General features: G+C 42.0%; 1 protein-coding gene across 8 annotated transcripts in view; it reads left to right on the top strand.

Moving 5' to 3' along the window:
• NCOA7 (nuclear receptor coactivator 7) overlaps positions 1–27747 on the top strand; it is a 104323-nt gene that overhangs the window by 20662 nt on the left and 55914 nt on the right. For 5 of the 8 annotated variants that reach the window (XM_074819186.1, XM_074819188.1, XM_074819191.1 and 2 more), the window contains exon 2: positions 7538–7669. In XM_074819186.1, the coding sequence (XP_074675287.1) occupies positions 7620–7669 (50 nt within the window). In that variant the 5' untranslated portion in view covers positions 7538–7619. Of the gene's footprint in view, positions 1–7537; positions 7670–14014; positions 14093–19516; positions 19644–19985; positions 20006–27747 lie in introns of those variants that run through there. The other 3 variants (XM_074819189.1, XM_074819190.1, XM_074819192.1) reach the window with 3 other exon arrangements.

Below are 27747 nucleotides of genomic sequence, written 5' to 3'. Positions count from 1 at the left end.
ATGTAACTTTAAAACATTGGTGACAACCTATAAAATAAACGTGGTTTTTGTACTGTTACTGCTGAAAGAATTAAAATTGAAAAGGACCTTTCAGAAATACTAGTTTTCAGTGGCAATTACTACAGGTTATGCTGTGATCCTCCTAGCTTTCAGGCTTTTTTTCTTCCTTAAAGCCAACTAGTACATGAAAAGTTCCCAACAACAGAAATTGATTCAGATTATGAAGTCAGCACTCCTAATCAGTTTGCTTTTCCTAGTAGTATATTTTCAAAGTATAGTTTTCAGACTTAAATATGTCTTCCTAGAACACCACCTTTGTTTATTCTAGGAAGGTGAGCTAAAGTTTTAAGTCAACAGAGTGGGACCTGTTGTAAAATTAATTTATTTGGAAAAATCTTCATTAATTGTGACTGGATACAAGATCCCTGTGTATTTTTATTAGGAAAAAAAAAATCACCTGAATGCCTTTGTTACTTCTGGTCTATGGATAACATTCCAATTTTCTGTTCTGAATGTTGTGGGGTTTTTTTAAGTGCTTGATTTATGTCCCCTCACTGTGTGAAAGGACTTGGGAGTTGCATTTAGTTGATATGGGTAGAACAAGCTCCATACCCATGTTGTCATTGCTAGTTTTGTTTAGCATTGATGAAAGCAAACAGCAAACCTTACATTTGGTGAGCTGAGCAGCGCTACGCTGGTTTCGTGCTGGCACCTCCTGCAGCATCTGTGGTTAGGTCTGCGCTTAAGCCCTACCTTCTCTTTCTTCGTGCCCCTCTTTGCTGAAGCAGGGAGTGGCGGCTCCGGCACTGAGCAAGACAGGGCTGTGGGCAGGCAAGGTTTTTTCCTCCAGCTCCCTGGGCAGTGGCACTTTGTTCATCTCAGCACTGTGCCGGACCAGGGCTGGTATTCCCCTGGATGGGGTCGGTAGATCATGGGAGAGGAAGAGAATAAGTGGAAGGAGCATACTGCTGACTTTTGCACAGGGTGAGGCCCTGAGGCCAGATCTAACTTCCCTCCATTCATCCCATCTGATCATGTTTCAGTGAGGTGAGAGGGGCTCTTCCCACTTCCCTCTTCTCATTCCCATGGATTTTGCTGTCCTCGTGGTCATGGGTTTGATGTTATCTGAGTGCTCCATGGTTATTTGATAGTTCCTGGTGTCAACATGAGACTCAACTCTGGCCCATCAGTGCCCTTGAGCACACACTGCAGAGTGTAGTGAAGGCAAAGGGGAAAGAGTGGTTCCTCTTTCTTCAAACTCTTTGTAGTTTGCTGTAGAGGTTGTAGTTGTACGCTTTGAAAGATTTATTGTAACTCTAAATGCAGTGCTAACAAAGCCACTGTTTTTGATCCTCTGAAAATGTAAAGACCTGCCCCAACAGGGAAGATAAGGATGCATCAGAATTCTCAGGAATTATGTGATGTCATCATACAGACTGGACATCTGAGCAGGACAATTTGTTTTGATGCTATTCTTATGCTACTATCATGTAGGTTTCTGTGTCTGGCTGAAGACTGGGACATGCATTAACTTGCAGGGATGATATTCTCTTTATAAAAAGCCAAAGCTGTCATAGGCAAATTTGCCATTTAAAGAGTGAGCATTACTGTAAGACTCTACCTGATACATAAAGATCAGAGAGACTAGATTCTTTCTGATGCACTGGATGTATTCAAAATTAATGAGTAAGAAAAAGTGCATTTTGAAGCAATGGACTTTAATTGCTGTGGACTGATGCTTCATAAATATGGAGAGAAAATTATGGCAAGTATTTCTGAGAGAATCTAGCATGATATGTTCTTGGGCTTTTCAAGTAGATTAGTCTATTTTTACTACATTATCTCTTTTGTTGACATCTGGCAGTTTGTTGCTGTTGCAGTTTAACCCCAGCTGGCAACTAAGCACCATGCAGCTGCTCTGGCTCTCCTTCCCCTCTGCCAGCTGGTGGGATGGGGAGGAGAATCAGAAAAAGAAAGTAAAACCAGTGCTTTGAGATAAGAACACTTTAACTGAAATAAAATATAATAATTTGTAATGAAAATGAAGATAACAAAAAGAGACTGAGAAATAAAACCCAAGAAAGACAAGTGATACACAGTGCAACTGCTCACCACCTGCTGACCGATGCCCCAGCAGTGATCCGCCCTTCCCATCCAACTCCCCCTAGTTTATATACTGAGCATGACATCCTATGGAATAGCCCTTTGGCTAGTTTGGGTCAGCTGTCCTGGCCATGCTTCCTTACAGCTTCTTGTGCACCTCCTTGCTGGCAGAGCATGGGAAACTGAAAAGTCCTTGACTTAGGATAAGCACTACTTAGCAACAGCTAAAACATCAGTGTGATACCAACATTATTCTCATACTAAATCCAGAACACAGCACTGTACCAGCTACTAGGAAGAAAATTAACTCTATCCCAGCTGAAACCAGGACAGTAGCTTATGATCTTTTGATGCAGGGGAAAATAATGGGAACTGATCAGGTCCCAGAGGAATTTTTCTTCTTTTGCTACTAATTGTAATTTATGTGGCTTCCATTTCTTTGTTATACAGCCCATTAGAGTAAAATGTTTAGTAGTAACTTCTAGTTTGAACTTTAATCTGGAATACTGATAAAGAACTCTTATTTTGTTTGTTAACTAAACAAAGCTTGTTAACTTATTTTGTGCATGTGCACAAGCCATTGGTAGGTTGAATGAGTGTTGAAGAGGGGAAGAGGGTAAAACATTTTGGCAGGAATCTTGGACAGCAATTGATGTGGCATATTGTTGGTTGCAGTAATTACCAAGCAGTTCTGAAATTCCCAACTTCTGTTTGCCAGGTGCCTCAGTACCACATTTACGAAGAGGTGGTGTTTTCCATGTCAAAGCCAGTGTTACTGTCTCCTTTTCGAGATCCATCTGTTTCTCCCTGTATATTCTCATTTGAACTTGTGTATTGTTCACAACAGTCAAACCTGCGTAAAGAACGTAGGTCGCTCTTATTTTCTTTACATTGTTTTAAAACTTTCTTATTTCTCATTATTTTACAGAATTTTTATAAAGAGGGTGTGGCACAGCGGTGGCAAACATGTTGTGGCGCGGCAGTTCGCACAGGCAGGGCGTGCGGACAGGGCACAGTCCCTCTCCTGGCTCTAGAGCTTATCTTAGTAGTCATCTCATTGTCCTCCACAAGTAGACTGAGCTATGGTCTCCACTCGAGTCAAACCCAACACCAAAAAGAATGTGGCAACCCAGATGGAGCTGCCACGCAGATATGCAGTGGTCCAGGTCCCAGGCTGCCGGGAGTGCCTGAACCTGTCAGTCCTGTCGGAGGGCAGCAGTGACAGCACCTGTCTGCGCTGTGATCAGCTGGATGACCTGCTCAGCCTGGTGGCAGAGCTCAAAGGAGAGGTTGAAAGATTAAGAAATATTAGGGAATGTGAAAGTGAAGTTAATTGGTGGAGTAACATCTTAGCACCCCTGAAGCAAAAGGAGCAAATGGAGACTCCAAAAGAGGCAGGTGACCCTCACCCTCCTGCTACCAGGCAGAAGGAGGGGACCTAAGAGATGAGGGAGATTGGAAACAGGTCCCTGCTCAGGGAAGTAGGAAAATCCCCTCCCGACGTCTCTCACCTTCCATGGAGCCCCTTCACAACAGATACGGGGCCCTGGAACTTGTGAATGAAGCAGAGAAGGATGAAGAAAACGAGTCAAATAAGGAGGAAGATGAAGGTCCACCAAGGCTGGGTCACCCTAAACCATGTATTAAAACCAGTTCTAAAAAGAACCCCAGAAGGGTCATTGTAGTGGGTGACTCCATTCTGAGGGGTGTCGAAGGCCCAATATGCAGACCAGACCCGGTTCATAGGAAAGTCTGCTGCCTCCCTGGGGCCCAGGTGAAGGACCCCACAGCAAAACTCCCCACTCTAGTGAGACCCAAGGACTACTACCCTCTCTTGGTTTTTCAGGTGGGTAGTGACGATATTACCAGAAGTAGTCCAAAATCAATGAAGAGAGATTTCAGAGCCTTGGGGAAACTGGTTAAGGGGTCGGTGGCACAAATAGTGCTCTCCTCCATCCCTTCAGTTGCAGGGATGGATGAGGAAGATTACAGAAGAAGTCAACAGATGAACTTGTGGCTCCGAGACTGGTGTTACAGGCAGGGCTTTGGATTTTTCAATCACGGCTTAGTATACAGGATGCCAGACCTCTTGGTAACAGATGGGACGCACCTGTCCCAGAAGGGGAAAAGGATCTTGGGGCAGGAGTTAGCTGGGCTCATTGAGAGAGCTTTAAACTAGATTTGAGGGGGGAAGGGGAAAAAACTGGAATTCCCAGATATAAGCCTGAGAGAAGATTACCAGTTTGTGAACTGGTGTGCCAGCGATGACCCTCAACCTGCCATCTCAGTGGAGGGAAGGAATGGAGACATGCAGCACAACAAAGATGCAAGGGATATTGATGGATCAGTAACTGTGGTAACACCTGTGAAAAGTCAGGCTGGAATTAGGACCTCTAAATGCAGAAAGGTGCTGGGGACATCGGCCCATCTGAAGTGCATCTATACCAATACACACAGCATGGGTAACAAACAAGAGGAGCTTAAAGCCATGACGCAACAGGAAAATTATGATGTAGTGGCTATCACAGAAACATGGTGGGATGTCTGCCATGACTGGAGTGCACCAATTCATGACTACAAGTTCTTTAGGAGGGATAGGCAAGGAAGGAGAGGCGGTGGGGTGGCACTGTGTGTTATGGACTGTTATGATTGCTTTGAGCACAAGTGTAGTGAAGACAGGGTGGAGTGTCTTTGCATTAGAATCAGGGGGAAGGCCAACAGGGCAGATGTTGTAGTAGGAGTCTACTATAGGCCACCCAGCCAGGACAGAGAGGTAGATAAAATATTCTGTAGGCACTTAGTAGAAATCTCATGATTGCTTGCCCTTGTTCTTGTGGGAGACTTTAACTTCCCAGACATCTGCTGGAAATACAACACAGCAGAGCGGGACCAGTCCCGGAGACTCCTGGAATGTGTGGGAGACAACTTCCTGACACAGCTGGTGAGTGAACCGACCAGAGAAGGTGCCCTGCTGGACCTCCTCTTTGTGAACAGAGAAGGACTGGTGGATGATGTGGCAGTTGGAGGCCGACTAGGGCACAGCGATCATGAAATAAGAGCTCTCTATTCTTAAGAGAGGCCAGGAGAGGGGGCAGCAGAACTGACATCCTGGACTTCCAAAGGGCTGACTTTGACTTGTTTAGGCACCTGCTTGACAGGATCCCTTGGGAGACGATCCTGAAGGGTATAGGGGTCCAGGAAGGCTGGACACTCTTTAAGAAGAAAGTCTTAATGACACAGGAGCAGGCGGTCCCCAGGTGCTGTAAGAGAAGCTGGCACCAGAGAAGGCCACCCTGGCTGAACAGGGAGCTTTGGCTGCAACTCAGGGAGAAAAGGAGAGTTTATGGCCTTTGGAAGAAGGGGCTAGCAACTCACAAGGATTACAAAGACACTGTGAGGCTATGCAGGGTGGAAATTGGGAGGTCTAAAGCCCAGCTAGAAATGAATCTGGCTTCAGCAGTCAAAGGTAACAAGAAATGTTTATCAGTACTTCAGCAGCAAAAGAAAGACCAGGGACAGCCTCCATCCCCTGCTGTACGCAAGAGGAAACATGGCGATGAGTGGTGAGGAAAAGCTGAGGTGCTTAATGCCTTCTTTGCCTCAGTCTTTAATAACAAGACTGGTTGTACTGAGGGAATCCAGCCTCCTCACCCAGAAGACAGAGACTGGGAGAACGACCCCCCCACAATCCAGGAGGAGATAGTCAGTGACCTGCTGCATCACGTAGACACACACAAGTCTATGGGACCAGATGGGATACACCCGAGGGTGCTGAAGGAGCTGGCTGGGGTGCTCGCCAAGCTGCTTTCCATCATTTACCAGCAGTCCTGGCTGACCGGGGAGGTCCCGACAGATTGGAAATTGGCCAATGTGACGCCCATCTATAAGAAGTGTCAGAAGGATGATCCGGGAAATTTCAGGCCTGTCAGCTTGACTTCGGTGCCCGGAAAGCTGATGGGCTCATCCAGAGTACCATCACACAGCACATGTGGGACAACCAGATGATCAGGCCCAGTCAGCATGGGTTTATGAAAGGCAGGTCCTGCTTGACAAACCTGATCTTCTACGACAGGGTGAGCTGCTTATTGGATGAGGGAAAGGCTGTGGATGTTGTTTACCTTGACTTTAGAAAGGCCTTTGACACCGTTTCCTACAGCATTCTCCTGGTGAAACTGGCTGCTCGTGGCTTGGATGGGTACACACTTCACTGGGTAAAAAACTGGCTGGATGGCCGGGCCCAAAGAGTTGTGGTGAATGGAGTTAAATCCAGTTGATGGCCGGTCACGAGTGGTGTCCCCCAGGGCTCGGTTTTGGGGCCACTCCTGTTTAACATCTTTATTGATGATCTGGACGAGGGGATTGAGTGCACCCTCAGTAAGTTTGCAGATGACACCAAGTTGGGTGGGAGTGTTGATCTGCTCGAGGGTAGGGAGGCTCTGCAGAGAGACCTGGACAGGCTGGAGCGATGGGCTAAGGCCAACTGTAGGAGTTTCAATAAGGCCAAATGCCGGGTGCTGCACTTGGGCCACAACAACCCCCAGCAGCGCTACAGGCTTGGGGAGGAGTGGCTGGAGAGCTGCCAGTCAGAGAGGGACCTGGGGGTGTTGATTGACAGGCGGCTGAACATGAGCCAGCAGTGTGCCCAGGTGGCTAAGAAGGCCAATGGCATCCTGGCTTGCATCAGAAATAGCGTGGCCAGCAGGGACAGGGAAGTGATCTTACCCCTGTACTCGGCACTGGTGGGGTCTCGCCTTGATTACTGTGTTCAGTTTTGGGCCCCTCACTACAAAAAGGACATTGAATTACTGTGGATTACACATTGGAGCGTGTCCAGAGAAGGGCAACGAAGCTGGTGAAGGGTCTGGAGCGGCTGAGGGAACTGGGGTTGTTTAGTCTGGAGAAGAGGAGGCTGAGGGGAGACCTCATCGCCCTCTATAACTCCCTGAAAGGAGGTTGCAGAGAGCTGGGGATGAGTCTCTTTAACCAAGTAATAAGCGATAGGAAAAGAGGTAATGGCCTCAAGTTGCGCCAGGGAAGGTTCAGACTGGTTATTAGGAAGTATTTCTTTACAGAATGGGTTGTTAGGCATTGGGATGGGTTGCCCAGGGAGGTGGTGGAGTCCCCATCCCTGGAGGTGTTTAAGAGTTGGGTTGACATAGCGCTGAGGGATATGGTGTAGTTGGGAACTGTCGGTGTGAGGTTAATGGTTGGACCAGATGATCTGGTTTTTCCAACCTAGGTGATTCTGTGATTCTGTGTTTATTGGTTTTGTCTCATTGTATGCTAAATGGATATCACATGGCAAGCATTGACTGGTTAAAGTTTTACTTAGCTTTGTCACTGAGTCAGTTGCGCTTCCACAAGCCTGTTGGTTTTTGTAGGTGTTGTTGACATGTTGATTTATGAACTTCCTGTTTTTAAATTTTATATACAGGGGACTCTGTCTGGATATGAGATACTGAAGGGAAAAAGAGCATCTCGCTTGGTTGTTCACCTTGCGCATTGGACTGTACATAATGGAGACCAAGGACGAGAAGAAGGAACGAAGACAAGGCTATTTTGCTCGGTAAGATTACAGGGTTTATTTCAGTGTTGATTAAAACACGGAACTCCTCATTCTGCCTTTTTCAGAAGGCATTATGATTTTTCAAGTAGGTATAAAAATGAAACCCATGCTGCATTATGTATCCAGAAGGTGCTTTCCTTGCTGTGTCCCTAATATTTTTTCGTTTTGGGTAGTGGAGATAGACTTGAATTGTAATTGTTATTTGTAACAGAAAACTGTTCTTGGGTACTCAGTTGCAAATTGCATTGCATTTGAGCTTCCAGCATCCAGCTTCTGAAGAGTGTTTATAAAAACAAGCACATCTAAAACATAAACATGTCTAAACCTAAAGTTTGTCTGATTTCAAATAAAGCACACTAAGTAGTATTATCTCATAGGGTACGATCAGCTAAGAAAGGGTAAGATGCCTAGACTGTATCATCTTTATAAATAAAAGCAGTGTTTTTTTCAGTCAATCATTTTTATCATTTGGAATTCATGATTAGTAATTTTTAAGAAATAAGTGACGCTGATTTCCTAATAACTTGTCTTTGTTAATTTAGCAAGTCTGTAATCACCTCTGAGCTTCAATGTACAAGAAGAAACAAAGCTCGCTTACTCTTGGGGAGGTAGGAGGGGGAAGAAATCACTATAAAAACCATCTTTGACTCAAAGATACTTTCTGCACTGTTTGATCTCTATTCAGTACTAAATAACTGTTATTGAAACTGCAGTAAAACAGTAGTCTTAGTGCATTACAGACATCTAGAGACATGCCTGTTGCACCACTTAGAAGTAGTAGCTGGGGAAAAAGTTGCCACACTTCTTTATTGCTGTTCAGGTGGTATGTAGCAGTGGCTAAAGACTTAAAAGTTTTGTTGTGAAGCACATCTGTTCATGCCAGGTAAATTGCTTTCCATTTGGAGAAATGCAATTATGTTGATGTTGACAGAAAGGAATAGTGCAATTTTGGGTTTTGAGAAGGGGGAATAAACAATGGCAGAGAAGGTATCAAGAGGGATAAAGCTGAAGCAGCTAAAGAGATTGTATGAAGGAACAAGTAATTTCTTGTTAAGTCTCAGGCTTTGAGAGGGATGTCTGAGCAAGATGCTTTAGTATTGAAGAGACAGTTTTGAGTCTTTTCTAAATGTTGTCTAATGAATGAAATTGAAAGCCCGAAGAGGCTTTGAGCAAAGTCCTTGACATTTTGATTTAATCTGTTTTGCAGCTTTCCTGTGTCATCTGTGGCTATTCTCTTTTAAAAATTCACAGGGTCATTGTGTCTTGTATGGGCATAGGACATTAGACAAGGGTCAAAAAGACCTGAAATCAATTCTTAGTTCTACCCCTTACCTGCTATGTAACTTTGGGGAGGTCATCTGTCTCTTTCCCTCCTGACTTGCGTCTTTTTTCTTTATGTGGGTTGCAGGCCCTTAAATGAATTTCCCACTCTAAGCAAACCCATGTATGATTTCTACAAGAATGTTCTTGCAGACCCACAAATCATGTTTTAATAGAAGCTAAAGTGGGTCAGAAGGTGGTATGCCCAACTTACCTTCACGTACATTGTCTGCATGTGCAGTCAGGGACAGAAGCAGAACTGAATTTACATGTCCTTGCTTTTAGTCGAGCACATTAAGTCTAGCATGTTTCCTCTACTAGACAGGTGTCCCAGCATCTTGCAGATGAATGATTTGAATGCTTTACATGATGACCCATGTAAATGTCATATAAGTACCTGAAAATAATAAACAGCTTATATTTCCTTAAGTACAAAGGCAGTTCTAACAATGTCCCTACCTGTTTTTTTATACTTTTTAACTTGATGTAGACAGAAGTTCCCAGCTTAGCTGCCTCATATTGGGACACAGATGATTTAATTGGGTGTGTGCTTTGATGTTGCTGTCAGTTTTGGTTGATTTGTATTATAGAATCTGTAGACACCTGTTCTGTCTTTAAATTTAAACACCCAAGTTTAATAAGTTTTGGCCCTTGTACTGTTTCGTGTGCTACTTCAAATGTCCTGCTTTTCCTGCCAGCTTGTGCTCATATTCATTAAGCGAAGATCAACCTCAGCTGGTTCCCCAACACACGCATGCCTCTACTTCCATTACTGTTCCTCCCCCGCCCCCAGCCTGAGATGATAATAGTATTTACAAAATCTAAATTTATGTATAGTAAACATTCCTATGAGACAAGGACTTTCCCTCTCACCTTTACCTGAATCTTGTTATTTTTGCCTATGATCGGATGCTCATGGGAGAAGACTCTGCTGCTTACCAAGGAAGAGAATAGGAAACGGGTTAGACTTTTTGCCAGCAGGAGGGAAAACTGTGCTGTGTTAGGAGGGTGGGGAAAAGGGCTCTGCTCCACCCAGGGCTGAGAAGAAGGGTTCTGCTTATATCCTGGTTAGAAAGAGAAAATGTGTATATTCAATGTGGATGAAATAAAATGTTTTATAGCTACCTTGTGGACTATATTAATGAAAACATACAAATTTTAATAGAAAACTTCACTCTTTAATGTGAGGGGAAAGGTTATTGTGGTATTAACAAGGACAAAGGCATTAACTGAAAATGGGAGATGATAGTTCTTTCTCTGAAGCTTCTGCTAACAGAAATCCAAGTTCTCTGTTGGCAGAGTAAGGGACGTGACAGATGAACATGAACAGCGGGAGGCAGCAGCCTTGCTGCCCTGCCAGCATCCCAAAGTGTCTGACTTCTCATCAGAAGGTGGCTTTTGGCCTTCAGGCTAGTGTAATCTTGGCCCCTCCTGGACAGCTTTTGGTAGAGGTGTTGCTCAGTGTCTCAGTGGTTATGCTTACAATCGTTGGAAAGGTTAGCTTGAGAACCCCAAAATACTTGAAGTGGTTAGCATGGTGGTAGTTATGTGCTGACAAACCAGCTCTTGAACTGCTAGAGAGGAAGCAAGATTAGCATGAAATAACTGTCTGCATCTCTGTCTCCCAAATTTAGTGTTGTAAATAAGCTAGTTTAAACACTTATCCTTAAATATTTAAAATTTCTCTAGAGAAGATCTCCACCCAGTCGTTGTATCTTTCCACTACAGGTCTTTATGACCTGAGTGCCTCATTTTTTCCAGGTTTCTTCCCCTCCCTGTGGCAAGTAAAGCTGAAATAAACCCCTCACCATCCATTTTTCTTCTTACCAAATGCTGCTTTGCCCACTGTGTTTTGTGGCAAAGGGCTTATTTTTTGCCTTGCTTGGCAAGAAATGAAACAAGTAACTTTTCAAACAAAATAGAAATCTCTACAAAACTTTTTAAAGACTGATTTAGATTCCTTATGCAGATAAGATGTTACAGCTCGTGGGAGTTTAACAGTCAAGAAGTAAAAGTATAAGAGTAACATGCAAGCATAAATTTCTCTTATGCAATAGGTCCTTATTTAAGACTGCTACTCCTACTTAAAGACCGTGTAGTTAAGTTTTCTTACCTAGTTCTTCAGACCTTGTTTTTAGGCTTTTCTGTGTCATTAGCTCCCAAATGGACCAGTATTACTCCAGCTTTTGCAAAGAAATGTCTCCTCTTGCTGTGAAGTCTGTCCTGGTATCTAGCAAGTCCAAAAATAAATGGTACAGTGTAATATAGATGCACAGTGGCACATCTATGTGTATTGGGTCCCTGACTCTACTGTGACATTTGGTACTTTTTATTGTGGTTATGTGCCCTTGAATCCTGGTACAACTTGCCATTTCCCTCTGCCCGTGCTTCCTTTATCTTCCCTCTCTCCTTACAGAATGGAGAACCTCTCAGTTTTCCCCTGCCCATTTCATAGGATCAAGTTAGATGTACTTCACCCTGTGAAATGAATAGCTGTTAAAATCTTAATTTAAAAAGAAATTACCAAAATGAGTGACGTGTGTCACGTGGAAAGAATTGCCTTGGATATAAATTGGTAGTCTGGAACACTGAATGTACAGCTTGAAACTGGAATTGCTTTGCATGTGCTATTGTGTGATACTGGATATATTTGTACAAGTTCTAGGAGATGAGAAAACATAAGGGAAGTGTTTGAGTTTTCTGAAAGAATGACAAAAGGGGGTCTTTTAGTTTCAAGGTTTTTTGTGTCTCTTAACCTTCCTTGCTGTAAGTTATTCAGCATTTTCCATGCTTTATGATCTATCTGATCTATGTCAAGTAGCTCTCTACTACTTTCTTAGCAGAGAACAAATAAGTAGTGCTTTATTTGAAAAAATGTTACTTTTCAACAAGGTGACCAAGAGCTCACATAATTTTATTAATAGTTATGTTTCCAACTTGTGGTGACCTTAATCTGAAAAATGTTGTATAGAGATGAACTGTAAAACTGATACTTGAGTGATTTTTTTTTTTTTTTTTTTTTTTAAAGTTTCCAGGGGAATTATGAATTTTAGTTCTAAGTCTCTTTTTTTGGTCACCACTGAGAGCCAGATTTCTTAAGTCAAAGATGAAGTGCTTGTATTAGGGAAAATATTCTCACTGGGATTTGGCTGCTTTTGTGTTTCTTGAATTTACATTGGTCTTGTTACCATCATTCTTCTCAAAAAACTACATAAATGTCTGGGACATGCTCCAAAGCCCATTTGAGTAGGCAGAGACTCCCTTTAGCTCCAGATTGCTAATACTCTGTCAGAACCTGAATCCAGTTGTACAACCTGATGTTCACCTCGTGTTGCCTTATGATGTGAATATTTAAGGGAAATAAAAAAATTCACAGCATGTTTTAATTTAATTTAGATTCTTTGCTTAGATACCTAAATTTACAATCATACCAATTAAGATTTGTACGTTAAAACCAAGATTTGCAAAGATACATATGAATGTTTAGTACAGTTATTTACTTGTTACCAGGCTCTAATTTACAGCTTCTTTTCTTCTCCTGATTTTTCTTTAATACCTAAAAATAAGTAAAACAAACCATACAGAGCATTCCAATCACACTAGTTGTTTATGACCTAACCTTAGCTTTCCTTTTAAACAGTCATAAGCCATGACAGTAGGAATCATTAATGCATAGTTGCTGAGCTAGAGTCTGGAAAGCTTAGCTGGAGAAGGAGTCATGTATACTCCTAATATTGTTATGGCCTTTCCCTGGTCCTTGCTCTTGGCTGCTGTTGGAGGTAGGATGTTGGCTTGCACAGACTCTTGGTCTGACGCACTATGGTCGCTCCTTTGGTCAGTCTTTTGCATTATACAAACTAACAGGTTTATAAGCATCACATTTGGAATTTTTATAGCTTTGTTCTGGTTTATTTCCATATTGAGTATGCTTCATATTTTTTATTCCTGTGGCTATTAAGACATAGGATGATGATGAAATGAGAAAAATGCAGTGAACATAGAGGGAATGTGTGGAAAGAGAGGGTATCAGTGGTGACTAGGAAGGAGGGAAACCCAGATAAGGAATATATGCACAAACATACTTTCTTGAGGGCATCTCCTGTATGTGGGGCTTTGTCATAGGTTTTTGTTAGGTGCTTTTCTTGTTGGCCAGACTCTATATCCACAACAGGCTTCAAATGTTGGGTGCTCCTCAGATCACTGTTTCTCCAGCAGTCATCTCTCTGCAGTTGTCTTGCTCTGCTGAGCCAAAGTGTTGATGTTTATTCAGGTTTCCTGTAGCACCCATAATTTATTTTTTGCTTTTAGAAGGAAAAGTTTCCACACATTGTTTTTAAAACAAACCATTGTGGAGGTTTATCTTGGGTGTGAAGACTAGTCAAGCCAAGATCCTGGAGATGCTTACGTTTTTTTAAATGACTCTAGGAAATAATACATCATTTCAGCTCATCTGTATAATGGAAATTTCTTAGCTCGGCTTCCAGACATATAAACATTACTTCATAATCCTGTTATTGAAACTAAAAAACAGTATTGCATTTTACTTACATTGTTTCGATCAGTAACATGTATGCCTGAGGCATTTTATTTTCTAAGAAAGAAGATGAAGATATCACTACTTCAGATATGGGGTGCAATGGATATTATTTACTGTTATTTAGGGGTGTATGTGTGGGATAGTTGGTTTGCTATGTTGGATGCTGAGAGAAGCCATAAAACAATTTCTGAAACATACAGTATGGTGATTTGCCTTCCAGTTACTTAAAATGGAGGTTTTCAATGTTTTTAGCAGGCTTTCTGCCTGCTGCTATGTAGGTTAGTATTTCAGCTGTCCTTTGCAACCATTGTAGTTCTCAGACATTAAAGAATGTCTAGAATTTCACAGACAGCAGTGTGAGGAGCTTTTGAGTAAACCTTTGGGAGGTTGGTCAGGTCCTTCAGATGCTTGAGACACTTGCTGTTCATTGCTCATCAACTTGCTGTTGTGTATATATAAAAAAATAAGAAGTTTTCTTTTAATCATAGGTATAAACCTGGAGAGTGAGAGTTGGATGGAAAATTGAACCTCCTTTTTCTGACAAGTGTTGCCAGTGCAGGAGAAAAGTATGTGGAACAGCTGCTTATCTCGGGGACTGTTTCCTCATCATTTCCTCATCCAACATTGCTGTTGCTTTCTGGACTCTGAGGTTTTTATATTAGTGGTCTTGTAATTCTGTGGTGCAGGATGAGAGTCAGCAGAAGAGCATGAATTACTGTCCTCTACTTAGCCTGTGAATCAGAGTTATTCCCAATGTGAGTCCTTCCTCTGGGAAGCATAAACAAGGCAGTGGTTTCTGCAACTTTGGTTCTTTCCAGTGCTTTCATCCTCAAGAGTAGTGGAGTCATTTAGGATTTAAGAAGAATTTTGTTATTGGATAACAGTTAGTGGAAGTATCTGATGGGGCTCTGAGGCTTTCTTCAGAGTTTTTAAAATTTTCCAGTACCAGAAGTGCTATTTATGGAGATACAAAGCTTGCATAAGACAGGAAGCATGGTTAATCTCCTCACCCGTTCACTTCCCTCTGCATGTGAAGTGAGACTGGGTAACAGTGTGGGCTCTGTATAAAGAGGCTTTTTTTAGGAAAGAGAAGAAAGGCAGTTTCATGACGTTCTTGATTTCTTTGAGGGCTGGCTATATCACAGAATATACAGAGAAAAGACTTTCTGTTTGTTTAATCTTCAAACATGCTGTCTCACACCAGCAATTTCAGAATTTTCACTAATCACCTTGCAAGAAAGGTGTAAGGCTGGCTTGTTAGGCAGCAAGCATACAATGACCTTATATTTGCTTTTCCCAAAGGGACCTTTGGGTGTCTCTTATCAGCCTTTAAAAAGAAACTGCAAGAAAAGATTTATTTAGCCTCCTTTTTAGAACATAAATAGTTACATGATAGGTCTTTTGATGTAAGAGTCTGTACAGTTTTGATAAGAGTTGCTATTAACATAGTTGTAATGTATTTTGTCGTCTCTTCCCTGTGGCCTGTAGCTGTGTATGCCGGGCAGGAGGGGTGTGCTGGAGGCTTCTAGTGGGCTGTGCTATTTACCTTTTCACTCTTGGAGGGATTTAAAGATGTTGTATCTTAAAGTCTGTAAAATTTGGGGGCTTCAAAAGACGGCTTTCTGAATAGGTGAGACACAGACTTTTTACTATTGTCTGTAAGAAACTGATATAATTACCTTTTTAAATTACATGGTGCTTCTGTAGCGTCTGCAGGTATGGTCTTGTCCCTTCAGCCTCCCAGACATGTCTTCTCTTTCGCTCTTAGGACCTGCTGCATAAAATTCTGCTTAATCCCCATGAACTGTTTTAAAATTAAGCCCAGTTTAAATGCTGGTGGAAACTTAGCATTAATACTTGGCAGATGTGTGGTTCCATGGTCAATTTTAAAGCAAAGCCATGTAAGATGCTACCAAAAGAGGTGGTCCCACTCAGCCTTCTGGTTTTGCCATGTCTCTTATGGATGGCAGAGCTGCCATCAAGGAGCAGCTGTGGCCTGAAGGCCTCTTATAGAAGCAGCCACAGTTTTGTTTAAGTGACATGGAGGCACACACCTGAAGAGATGCCTAATGGTACTGACTTCTTGGTGGTGCTGTTAAACATCTCTTGCTCGTGCTCTGAGAAATCCCAGCTGCCTTACCACCCTGTGGCAGCAGTCCTGGTCAGCTCTCCTGTGCTTTGTACCACATGGTAGTAGGGAGTGGGGTGTACAGTATTTTGAGAAGGAGAAGAGTCAGTATCGTGAGATATGTTAGAGTTTGTTGGACTTAAGAAAACCCGGGTTGATAAGAAGCTAGACGTGCCCTTTCAGGGAAAGTTGCTGGTGTTTCTGGCCCACAGATGAAGTTGTCTGCCTTGTGTCTGCTGCCGTGATTCAAGACTTTTGCCTGTTTTTCTGGCATGTGCCATGCTACATTGGATTGCTGATTTGGCTGGTGGGATGGTCTATTTCTGGTAATGGTGCTGCATTTTTAAAGGTAAAGATATGAATAATACCTGCAGGAATGTGCTTTTGGAGAGAGGTGGTTTTTTCCCCTCTGTCCAACAGATTGGAAAGCATTACATAGCGAACTAAGGGAATTCTGTCGGTTAGCGAAGAAATGCTGTGGATCCTGCATGGGGACACTGGACGACCGTCTGCTTGCACTGTATTTGAACTATTGGTTGCATATTCTGCTGTTTCTGCTGTGTGCCTGTGGGCGCTGAGCTCCCCACTCCTGCCTCCCCCAGGAAATGAAGCTTTTTCCCCTCTTCCCTGGAGCTCTGGACAGGGGTAGGAGGCAGTGTGGATATTCTTGATGGCATTAGACAGCCTGTGGTGCCAGGCTGGTAGTTCTCATGGCCTCAGCATTAATCCAGCTTCCAGCCTGAATTTTAGACGGCATTTCTCCCCACCCCATTCCTGCCAGTCTGATTATGGGGAGGTGGATTGTAAGTGTAGGTTTGTGGTGAGTTTTTTTTCTGTCTACTCTGTAGTCTGAGCAGGGAGTGTTTCCTAGGATCATCTGAAATTTAATGTTAGCTATGCTCTAAGTCTCATGCTATTCCATTGAGGTCTGTGGGATTCGTCGTCTTGATTTGTGTGAGAGAAAATCCCAAGGAGAGCAGCGGAACTGTTTAGGAATTTGGGAAGGAGGGAGAGAATTGTCCTTATACTGGAAAACCTTTGTAATGTATATGAGTCATAAATCAGCTCTCTGGATGTCTTAATGCACTGAATATTTTTCTGTCAGACAGCAGTCTCTGGCACAGAGAACTTGTCTTGTATAGCACTTAATATACTGATAATAACTCCAGCTTTCTACCACTATTTTACTAGAGTGGCTGTTTTTATTTCAGTGGGCATAAACTTAACTAACACCTAGCCAGTCACAGGTAAACTTACTTTATATTTTATGTTTTTGACATAACAGTGCATTTCTCTCAGCTGCTGGCTTTTTGCTTTCAGTAATGCTTCTATATGGCTTCAAGATGTTAATCACATGTTTCAATCAGACAATCTAAAAATCAGATCTCCTTAAGCAGAAGATTTATGTGTGTTCAATATTTGTGTTAAAAAGATGATGCTCCTCTTTCCATGCGGACCACAGCAGGTGCTGCGTGTAGCAGTTCTCCTTGCCTGAGGCTGGGATGGTTGGGGTTTTTTTTGTTATTATAGAAGTGGTTTGTGTTACAAATGCTGCCAAACACCCCACCCCCCAGCCTTTTTTTTTTTTTTTTTTGGCAATCCTACACAGGCTTAAAACTACAGCATATGACTCTAGTCCCGTGAATGGACTCATTTGAGCAATTTTATGCATATGAAGAATCATACTGTTAAGTTTAACAGAACAGTGAAACAGAGCTGTAGCAAGGGTGGCAGGAGCTGGTCCAAGGCACTGCTGCTGCAGGGTGAAATGCCAGGGCAAGGGAGAGGGAGGGAGGCCAGCTGCTCCCCACCGGCCTGTGGTAACTGAGGTAGGACCCAGCATTCGAGGAAGCTTTCCTTCCCAGCCCAGAAGGGAATGGGCAAGGGGGGACAGTGGTAAGCGGTAGGACAGGGTGTTGCAGAGCACCAGCCTCATCTGGCTCCAGCTAGACAGCTGAGTTGGCTGGGAAGCCGTTGTCCTTGAACGCAGCACAGGATTGATGATAGCTGGCCTGCTTCTCCCTGCCACTCTCCTGCTCCGCTTCTGTGGGGAGGAGGCAGCGCTTAACTTCCCAGCCATACTGCAGCCTGGGTGCATGTGGTTGCTGCTGGCAGCAAGGCCACTCAGGGTTAAGCAGAAGGGCTGCCTTATAAGATTAAATTCAAGAGCACTGTAAGTTTCTGGTTTCCTTAGCTTATTATTCTAGTTCAGTGTCTGCCTGAAGTGCAGTGGGACCTTTTGGACTCACAAAGTCCTGAGAACATGGAGATGAAGCAGAACCTCTTGTGTCCTTCTGTCGCCTCTTCTTGCAGCGTGCTGACAGAGGGCAAGATTTACTTTCTGCGTTTTTTTTCCCATGTGGTAATTGCTTCTTCCCCTTCATAAACATTTTGATTGTATGTTTAAAGTGAAAAGTAACTGAGAAAATCCAAACTATCTTTCAGTCAAAAATAAGAGCATAAATAATATTTTTATATTAAAACCACTGAGAAACTCTAAGACCTAGTAATTAACACACATTTTGTCTCTTATAGTAAATATAATGAAGGACCTGCTACACTAGTATAATGGTATGGCTACTGAAAAATATCAGACCATGCCAAATATTCATTTTCTCATATGTGTATACCTTATGCTAAGTTGCACTAGTACATGCATGCCATGTGACTGTCCCATGTAGACAAGCCCTACCCTGTCGTGTCATTTTTATACTTATGGTTAATGATCTTTTGACCATAGTATTGAAAAGGTGGTGCCATATTATTTTGTATAGAAGCTTTGATGGAAACACCTCCTCTGGGTGGAGGGGGATTATCATTCTCACTTATGAAGTGTCTATTGTATGAGACAACATCACTCATTATTCCAAACCTAAAGCTACAGGTTCCTTTTTTTCCCCACCCATTATCAACATTTCTGGGTGTTTCTTTGAACTTTAATCAATGTAAGAGGATCTTCAGTACACTTGGGCATTTCCTCTTCTGTACTGAGTGAGTGTCAGTTAATGAGAACTCTATTCAGGAAGCTAATTAAACTGCTCAACATGCAAAATAGGTTACAAGTTGTTTGGGAACAATGAATGCAAACATAGAACTGAGACATGAGGTGGGTTGGTTGAGATTTGTTTTTAACAATTACTCTGAAATACTCTAAACACAATCTTTCTCCACTTGTGTCATGGTGCATCTTGCTGTAAATTTGTTCCTGAACAGATGAGTTTGCCACCTGTTCATAAGCATGTGCACAGCATCTCTTATAAGATGCAGAATCCCTGAGAAATACATGGTGGCGTTTGGATAATTCTTGGGTCATCATGAAAGTTAGCATTTAAAACCATTAGTTTGACTTCCTTTTTAGTGCCTTTTTTTCTCATTCTGGTCTTCTCTATTAATAATAAGAAAAGAAGTTGTTGTATGGTTTTTCTTTTTTAAACTACATTTTTTTTTAACTACATTTTTTTTTAACATGGTTAAATGTGTAGTTTCACGCCATACAGAATGGTGCAGTGATGCAGAGAGCCTTGACATTTAAACGTTAAATTTCAAAGTAACTTTGTAAATAAAAGTAAAAGCTGATGGAGGCAGGTGCTTTAAGTCCCCTCCCTCTCTAAGATACCCCTTTTAGTGGTCATTTAAGTAAAGAAATAATTGAATTTTTGACTTGACTTTGTCACTGCCTTCTTGACCATGGTTACTTTTGGATCCCCCCGCCCTTGCCAGTCAGCCAAGTCTGCCAGGTGAATTCACTTATCGAGTTGAGTCAACTTATTCAACATTAAGATCCTCTTTATGAAAAAAACAATGAATTCTTCTCTTCCTGCTGCTGTTGGAGAAGCAGTCACTGTTTTCTTGCTTTTTGCAGCAGGGGAAGCTGCCTGTCTCCCAGCCCTTGCAGAGCAAACCTTCATGAAAATTTCCCATCATCAAAGCACCTTTTCTGGATAAGTGGGAAGAAGCTGCCACAACCGCCTCAGTGCTCCTGTCCAGAGGTCTGTTGGGCATGGTGTGGCCTGTGTCTGGTTTGGCTTTCTGGCTCACTCTTTTTGCTGATCTCAGCCTAATGTTACAGAGAACAAACAAGGCTGTAGCTTGACAAGCCTTTTGGTCTAGGCAAAGTGTCTTTGAACTGGCACTGCTGCTTGGAGGAGCAGTCTTGTCTCCTCTTTTGGCCTTCTCCTTTATGTTGATACAAATGGTAGCACAGCCAAGTGGGATCTAGTTGGGGGAGTGATCTGATTTTGAAAAATTAATTTATGTATTGGCACTTGAACTTCCCAGATCTGGTCCCTATGGAGCTGCAATAAACGCTTGTGTGCAAGAATGGGGACAACTCCTGGGGACAGGATCAATGGTGAGCAGAGAGAGGGAGCTTCTTTTGTTGACGAAAGTGGCTTAAAACACTTCTTTGAGCTACAAACTTTGAGGTACAAGCTTTGAGCTGAGTAGTCTTTTCCTCTCTTTTCCTCCAGTAGTACTGTGCTCCTCCTTTGCTGTGCTTTTTGCCCCATTAGCACTGCACTCACTGTGCTTTATCTCTGATGGACCAGTTGGGGATGCTAAGAATGGAGAGAGGAAGAAAAAAAGTAAATGAATGCAGGGATCCTTCATGAGTATGCCCACAGGTGTACAGGCTTCTAGCAGTTTGCAGTGTAGGTACCTGATGAGGAGAGAGAAAAAAAAAAAAAACCTGTATCTCTGTGACTGTCTTCTCCGTAGTCCTTCATAGGCCCTGCCATGATGAACTTTCATAGTTGCTTTTTGTACCTGTTTAGATTTTTGGCAAACACAGTATGCCTAAACTATTTATTTTTAGCTGTTTTCCACCTCATCTGAAAGTATTTCTTGAAAGAATTTATCATGGTGCCCTTGGTACTTCTCATATAAGAAATACTAGAATACCATTCCCTGAGATTTTTTTTTTTCCTGGAGGTGGGTTCCAGCTACATTACTGTTGGATGATGTATCACACATTTCCTGTGAATTTTGCTTTAAACGACCGTTGATTTTCATCTACTGTTTCATCAATTCGTTGTAAATGTTTATTGCCATTTGAGTCACTGAGCATTAAATTTCCTTCTGACTGTTTGCCGTCAGTTTAATCAGTACTGAAACTGGCTCTGTATTATCAGGAAAAGTTTGGCACTTACCTGATCTGAGAAAGGGGGTGTGCAGCGATGACTGTATGGAGTGATACACATCCCCCACAGCTCTCCATGTACCCTGTCATTGTCTGTCTTCTTCTGGGTAATTCTCAATTCTTGCACTTTGTCTCCCTGTGTTAATCAATTACTAATTTAAAAAGGCCTTCCTCTTTGTTTCATGGAAGTTGAGTTTCTTGAAGAGTGTTCAACTGAGACAGGGAAGGAGGAGTTTATCAAAGTTTCAGGGAGAACTGGAGATGTGTTTCAGCCAGCCACATCACCATGTGTTTATTGTCCTCGTCAGGTAATCTTAATAGTTTTAATATGGTGTGACTCTCCTGTGCAGAATCCGTGCAGCTTCTCTGTAACATCCTCCTTTGCTGTGTAACTGCAGTTCCCTTCTTACAGTTTCAGCCAGCTGATGTCCGGGGGAGCGGTGGCTCCCGGAGCTGGCACTGAGGGTGGAAGAGCAGCTGGAGCCCAGCACTGGGTGGAGGTGACGGGACAAGGCCGGTCCTCCCTGGCCAGGGCTTTGGTGCAGGGAGTCATGCTGAGCCACTTGGGGAAGAATTCGTTGCATGTGTAGGAGCGGTTTGGGGTGATTAATGAACACCACAGTAGGAGAAAGTATCTGGCATTGTTAGCAGAGGAGGAGGAGCAGGATGGGAGTGTGGTAAGAGTCAAGTTGGTATTTGTGACAAGATAGATCTGTGGTGCCTGTTCAATTGAACAAGCCTGTTAAGTGAACTTCAGGCAAAGTTAGAGGAGTCATCCGAAGCGAAGGATTTCTTCATTTTGCTTTCTGCCTAAAGCTGTTCTTTGAGAGCCTGCAGTAATTGAGGTTATAAGAGAAGGAATTAAATAGATGTCTAAATCATACAAAACAGCTTTCCAAAATCCTTTCCCTATGGAAAAGATTTTATTAAATTGTTGTCATGGTAATGGAGTGATGAATACATCATAACCTCTCTTGCTAAGTAAACAGAAAAGATGGGGATACTTTTTGCCTTTGAAAATAGAAAGATTATTAAGATGCATGGGAACATTGTATTCTTAAAAGTAAGAAAATAAAAATTTTGGCAGCTCAAAATTATTGAGTTTTACCCTGGGAAATTGTGTTTATTTCCCCCTCCCCCAGCCTGGTATCAGTCAGAAGACTGGAGGAAAAATTAACATTTTAATTTAATCTGAGAACTTTTTTGTATCAAAGGTACAATGTCTTTAGAATTCCAGAACAGCTTTACTACAAATACTTCCCTCCTCATTACAGATGATGAAGCAGAGGTAGAGTGACTTGTTTTTGTAAGCTAATGGCAGTATCAGGAAGAAAATGGACATACCCTGATTGTCAGTACAGCACTTTACTCTTTGGAACATGCCAACTTCTTTCTTGAGCATTGCTGATGACTGACCATGTGTGAAACCTGGTGCTGGTATTTGTTGTAAATTAGTAACAGGAGTTCCAATAAAAGTGAAATTTCCAGCTTTGACCTGTGCTACTAATATCAGAGCTTTCTGCAGTTGCTGTGTGTCATTTGGACAGAAGATCCAGAAGATGGATGCTTCTCAGTGTCCGCAACCACCATACTGCAACCACGCTGTTGTCCCTGATAACTGTTTCAGTTACTTTTTTGTAGTTTTTCTTCCCCTGCAGTTAATTTTTTTAATCTCTGATTAAAAAAGAGTGTGCTATCCCTTATTTTTGCCTTAATAGGCAATCCTGTTTTAATAGTAAACCTACAGCCTTGTGGCTTGCTCATTTCCAAAACAGGATGCATACCAGCATGTTCAGTGTTTCATGGAGCGTGCTTTCTTGTGGGGTGGATGCTGTTTAGGTTTAGGAAGATTTCTCTCTAAGGATGAAGGGTTTTGTATTCCGTTCTGTTGTGAAGTGAAAGCTGCACCAAGGAGGTCAGGAGCAAAGTGTTAAGGTCTGGCAAGCAGTCTTACTTCCTTTGGCTTTGCAAACAGTAATGATTTATTTTGTCTGAAATTGCTTGTTTGTCAGTTTACATCAGATGGGATGAGAGCACAGCCGTGCCCAGAGCTGGCCAAGTCGTGCTGGCGCTGAACTGGGTGAAGGGGAGATGGATGTTCTGTGTGGGCTGGAATAGAATAGCTGAGTAGGATCAGACCAGTGGGTGCTTAATGGGGATTTTTACTGTAAGGTTTCTGTATGTAGTTTGTTTTATATGTCATAAATTTGACTTATTTAGCTGTTTTGGATGGGTGGAGAAAGGCACGTAGGGTACAAAGAAATTAGTACATGTTATATTGAGTGCAGAGATTTAAATTAAGATGAAAATGGTTAATTCTGAATGAAATAACTGGGGTGTATATAGTTTTGTATACAAAGTAAATTAACAGGAATCTTGATGAGAACAAAAGAGATTAAGATGTTTGAAGTGTTTTAAAGTTCTTTTTTACAAGATCTGTTAATCTTCTTGCATATATGCATAAATGGATTAAAAAAAGTCAGCATTTGTAGAACATGATCTGTTTGTGCTGTGCAGGATGTTAAGCTGATTGTATGCCAGATATCAAGGCACATTTTAGAGGATGCACATTGTGGAAAATTTCCCAAAAGGAAAACCGTGTCAGCTTCAAGATAAAATGAAGATTTCTTCTCCCTTCCCCCTTCTTTTTTTACATTTTTTTGGAGGACCACTTTGTTAGATGCTTTTTTTTCTAAAGCAAGAGTTGTCCATGCTGTATGATTTTTATTAATGTAAATACATCATAAAAATCATGCCTTACTATCCTAGGAGTTTTTTAGAACATCCTACAATGTGCATCTAGTGCTCTTTGTCTGTGATTGATTATTATATATCAAATGAGGTCCTATTCAATTGTTTTGTTAGGCAACTCTGTTGAATAAGTGTTAACCAAAGCAAATGGAATTTCTGGAAAAAATTGTCAGTTTTACATTTCTCTATTGTCTCAGTGTCAGAGTTGCATAGCTTTACTAGTTGCTTGGTAGCCTTCTAGTGAAAGTTAGATAACATCACCCCTTCTTTCTCTGATCAGTTTTCTTTTTACTCTAACCACCTACCTTGTTAGTGTAATGGGAAGTTCAGGCAGTTCTATTCTGAAAATGCAGATTTATTTGCCTTCTGTAGGCAGTCAAATAGACTTGGATCTGGAAGATGAAGTAGGCCATTTCTTGAAATCTTTCCTGGCTCTTTTCCTGTAAGTCAGTGCCCAAGCTATTAAGCAGTCAGTTGCAAATTAATTTAAGTGAGCACTGCTAACCTTGTGTTTACCTGCCTACTCTGAGATTATGTCCATTTCAGATCATTAGTCTTTATTAAATGATATGAGAATGGTCTTTGTGTGGCAGAACGTTTCTGCTCCCTGTTCCTTCTGTAGGGTAGATGCCCAAAAGGTCCCTGCAGTCAGCTCACAGTGCCCATTAAGAACAAGTTCCACTGATTCTCACTGGAAAAGTCCCCATGCCATCTGCTGTGCACAGTAACAGACTGAAAACTTTTACTGGGAAACTCTGTATTTGGATGGGCTTAGAAAATGGCTTATCAGTTGGTGCTCAGAAAACACTTTGAGGAGCTGTAGAAGGATGCCTCTATATAAATTCAAAATAAATGTTTTGCCTGTCAGAACCAATTAGCCTGAAAAACGTTATCTGGAGTCCAAATGAACTTACAGATGTGTAGGACTCTTCAGACACCAGAGTGTTTTTGCAGATAAGCTGTTTGTTTCTCCTGCCCTCCCTTTTTCTCTCTCCCTCTTCCTTCTCCCAGCAACTCTCCTAGTGAGACACAACATATCTATTGACTCTGATACTGAAAAACAAACATCATCTGCAGTAACACCTTCTCCATTTACTGGAAAAGATGCATATTGTTTTGTCTGAAAAGCTGATTTAATTGCAAAATCTGACACTGGTCAAACTGAGGGTGTTTATTTATTTATTTGGCCTTCAGCTCCCTTTTGCTCTCATAACCAACATTGTCTTGTCCTAATGGTTTTATTCAGAGAAATCTCCTTTAAAACTGAACAAAACCACTTAAAATCTTCCGAAGTAGTTGAAAAAGGAAATAATTTGACAAATGGTATTCTTAAATCCATCTTCCATGGCAGCTCTTGCCATTAAGGGTGGGAAATACCTGAGACCTGGGAAAAGAGCTGATGAGACCTTCAGCCTCCAGCTTCTTCAGGAGGTGATGGGTTTGAAATCTGAGCACAAGAGGGGCTGGCAGCTTGTGTGGGTGCCCAGTCTGCCTTGCTGGGATGTGCAGGTCAGTGTGAGAGATGGGTGAGTGGAGGCTGAAGGGAGTGCCTCAATGGAATGGAGTTTTGTTTAACATGCAGTAAACCCTCCAGCTGTGTTCTTTGCAGCCCAATCTCTGCTGCACACTACCTGAGTGTGTTAATAATGAGTTGCCTTGTATGTATACAGGACTCTGTATTTGCTTTACTAAGAGCAGGCACATAATGTCAAAAAACTTAGTAAATTTGAGGCTGCTTTATGGTTTTAAATGCTGTTGAAGGCTTGTTTTGGTTCCCTGGGATATTATAGTTGAGGTTTTTCGAGAGTGAATGAAGTGGAGGATTTTGGGGTAATTTTGGCCAGGCCGTAGAGACCTCTAAAAGCAACATCTTTCCAGCAGAGATCATAACCCTATGTTACGACCTGGACTGGGAGCCCAGAGAGTCGTAAAGGTTCTGTGATCCCCTTGGGTTAAATTAAGGTGAAATGATACCAAATGACTGGTTAAAATGTTTTACTTACAGTAGAAACAACTTAAACTTGGAAATGGATAATAAGCAATGTGGTCTCCTATAAATCTGTGAGAAAGAAAAGAAAGGAAAGAAAAGAAAAAGAAAGGAGAGAGAGTCAAAGAAATCTGGATCACCACCCCTAGGTCCCAGCATTGTCTCAGGCCCAGTAATCTTGGGTGGTGGGTGCACACCCGGCAAAGTTTTTCTGAGGCCTTTTAAGTTCATCTTATCAGCTGATTAGCATACTAGACCAAGAGAGGCAGGTATTCCATGAACATATTTCCATGAGAAAAAAGGTGGACCATGAGTTCGGTTGCTGTGCTCACCTCACACGCCTTTATTTTTTTTTTTCTCAGTTTTTGCTTCGGTCCATCTGGTGCTGGTTATTTATCTCTTACCAGTCTTCTAGCTCTTCTTCAAGGCTATAGTCATAAATTAAGGTGTAGGCATTAACCTGAACATACGGTTTTACTCAGTCTCCCCACTTTGAGGCTTATCTAAGGAATTTGCCTATACAACTGCAAGGGAGCAGAGCCATGTACCCTTCAATACACTCTGCACTTCCCTAGGCAGACAATTAATTCCTTAGACTAACCACAAAGGCCACAATTTGTCCTTGAGGCTTTCTGTGTCAATGAATGTTTGAAGCATTAATTCCTTCAGTTCCTTGCACCCTAGGCAGAGTTGCAGTAACTGAGTCCTGTGGTGAATGTTGTGGATACTTGGTCCTCATGTGGTATTTTTTGTAGTGCCAAGGTTGCTGCTTTCAGAGTTGGATAGTCATTGCCTTGAAACAGAGCAGTGGGCAAGAGGAGTAGGCTTGGCGCTATCTGAAAATCTGATGCCTGCCATGAGGACAGAATAGAAATTATGGAGTTGCCCAGATTCTTGGTGCCTGTGGCACTGTCCATTCGCAGCAACAGCTGCATGCTGGGGATGTTGTAGGTTGTGTGATGAGCTCTTGGTGGGCTGCAGTATGTGGGAATCAGGCAAGATTAAATACTGCAGGGAGAAGCATCAGTCAGTTAAGTTGCAGTCAGTCAGTTCAGATTGTCCTTTATGCTTTCCTTCTTTCTATCACTAATGGACCAGTTCTGGTTTAGCTCTTTATTCTTAAGGTTGCCTGGGGCAACTTTGAAAACTCTAGTTCAAATAAGTATGTTTTAAGGAAAGTGCTGTTAGTATCGTCTTGAGGACTGTTGACCTCTAGAGAGGTCTCTTTTATTCTTTTTTTTTTCCCCTCCAAAAAAGGGTTCTGTGTTTCCATTAGCAGCTTTTCTTGTTGTTTTGAGATACTACATTTATACTACAGAAAGCTTACTTAACAGAGTTTGTGATCAAAACAAATAGACTAGGAATCTAAGGACAGAAGTCTCTCACGCGGTGTGAGTAGAAATGGGGCTGCCAGTGGGTGCTTGCCAGTTCTTGTCTACTGAAGCACATGATTTGGGTACCCTGTGATATGCACACATACAGGAAGGTCGTTGAGTCACTAGAGTAAAAAGTCAGGGATGTGTCTCATTTACAAGTCTGGAATCAAGTACAACCATGGTAGGGATATGCCATTTCAGTGTAGAGGGCTGCTTTGCAAAGATTTCTACCGGGGCTAAATATAGACATTGTGTATGCAACGTGTCTCTAATGTTTTGTGGTTGCTACAGCAGCCTTTGATCAGGACTGTGGCTTATTAGTCAAAAATAAGCTTCCTTTGCATACACGAATTTTCATTAGTCTAAACAAAACACTTCATTTGTTATATAGGTATATTCACTTTTACCTTTTAAAAATCCATCGGTTGTTCTTATGTGTAGTCAGGACCTGATCTCTAAAGTTTCTAAACTCGACACACTAAATCTCTTTTGCCTGTGCAGAGTATGAGCTACTACTACTCACTGTCTTACAAATCAGTGGGTTTGAATGAATGGGGAACAACAACATCACACTAAGTTGGCTGCAGAATGTGAATCTGCTATCATATTTTGGGAAGCATTTGAGAAATATGTATACATACGTATGTGATAGACACAGCTTTTGCAAGACAATCTTTTGAAATGTTTCACTGGAAGGTGTTGGTCACATGTGGTCTGAGAAACTGACTCCTTTCAGAGATCGCAAGCTGGGTATTCTAAACTTGGGAACTGTTTTTGATGTTTTATTAAAAAAAGTGTAGCCTGAAATGTCTTAGTATAATTCTCAATGCTCTGTGTATTTA

This window comes from Strix aluco, chromosome 3 (genome assembly GCF_031877795.1).
Source record: "Strix aluco isolate bStrAlu1 chromosome 3, bStrAlu1.hap1, whole genome shotgun sequence".
NCBI lineage: Eukaryota > Metazoa > Chordata > Aves > Strigiformes > Strigidae > Strix > Strix aluco.
The sequence above is the reverse complement of the archived record's forward strand: the minus strand, read 5'-3'. Positions and strand labels throughout refer to the sequence as shown.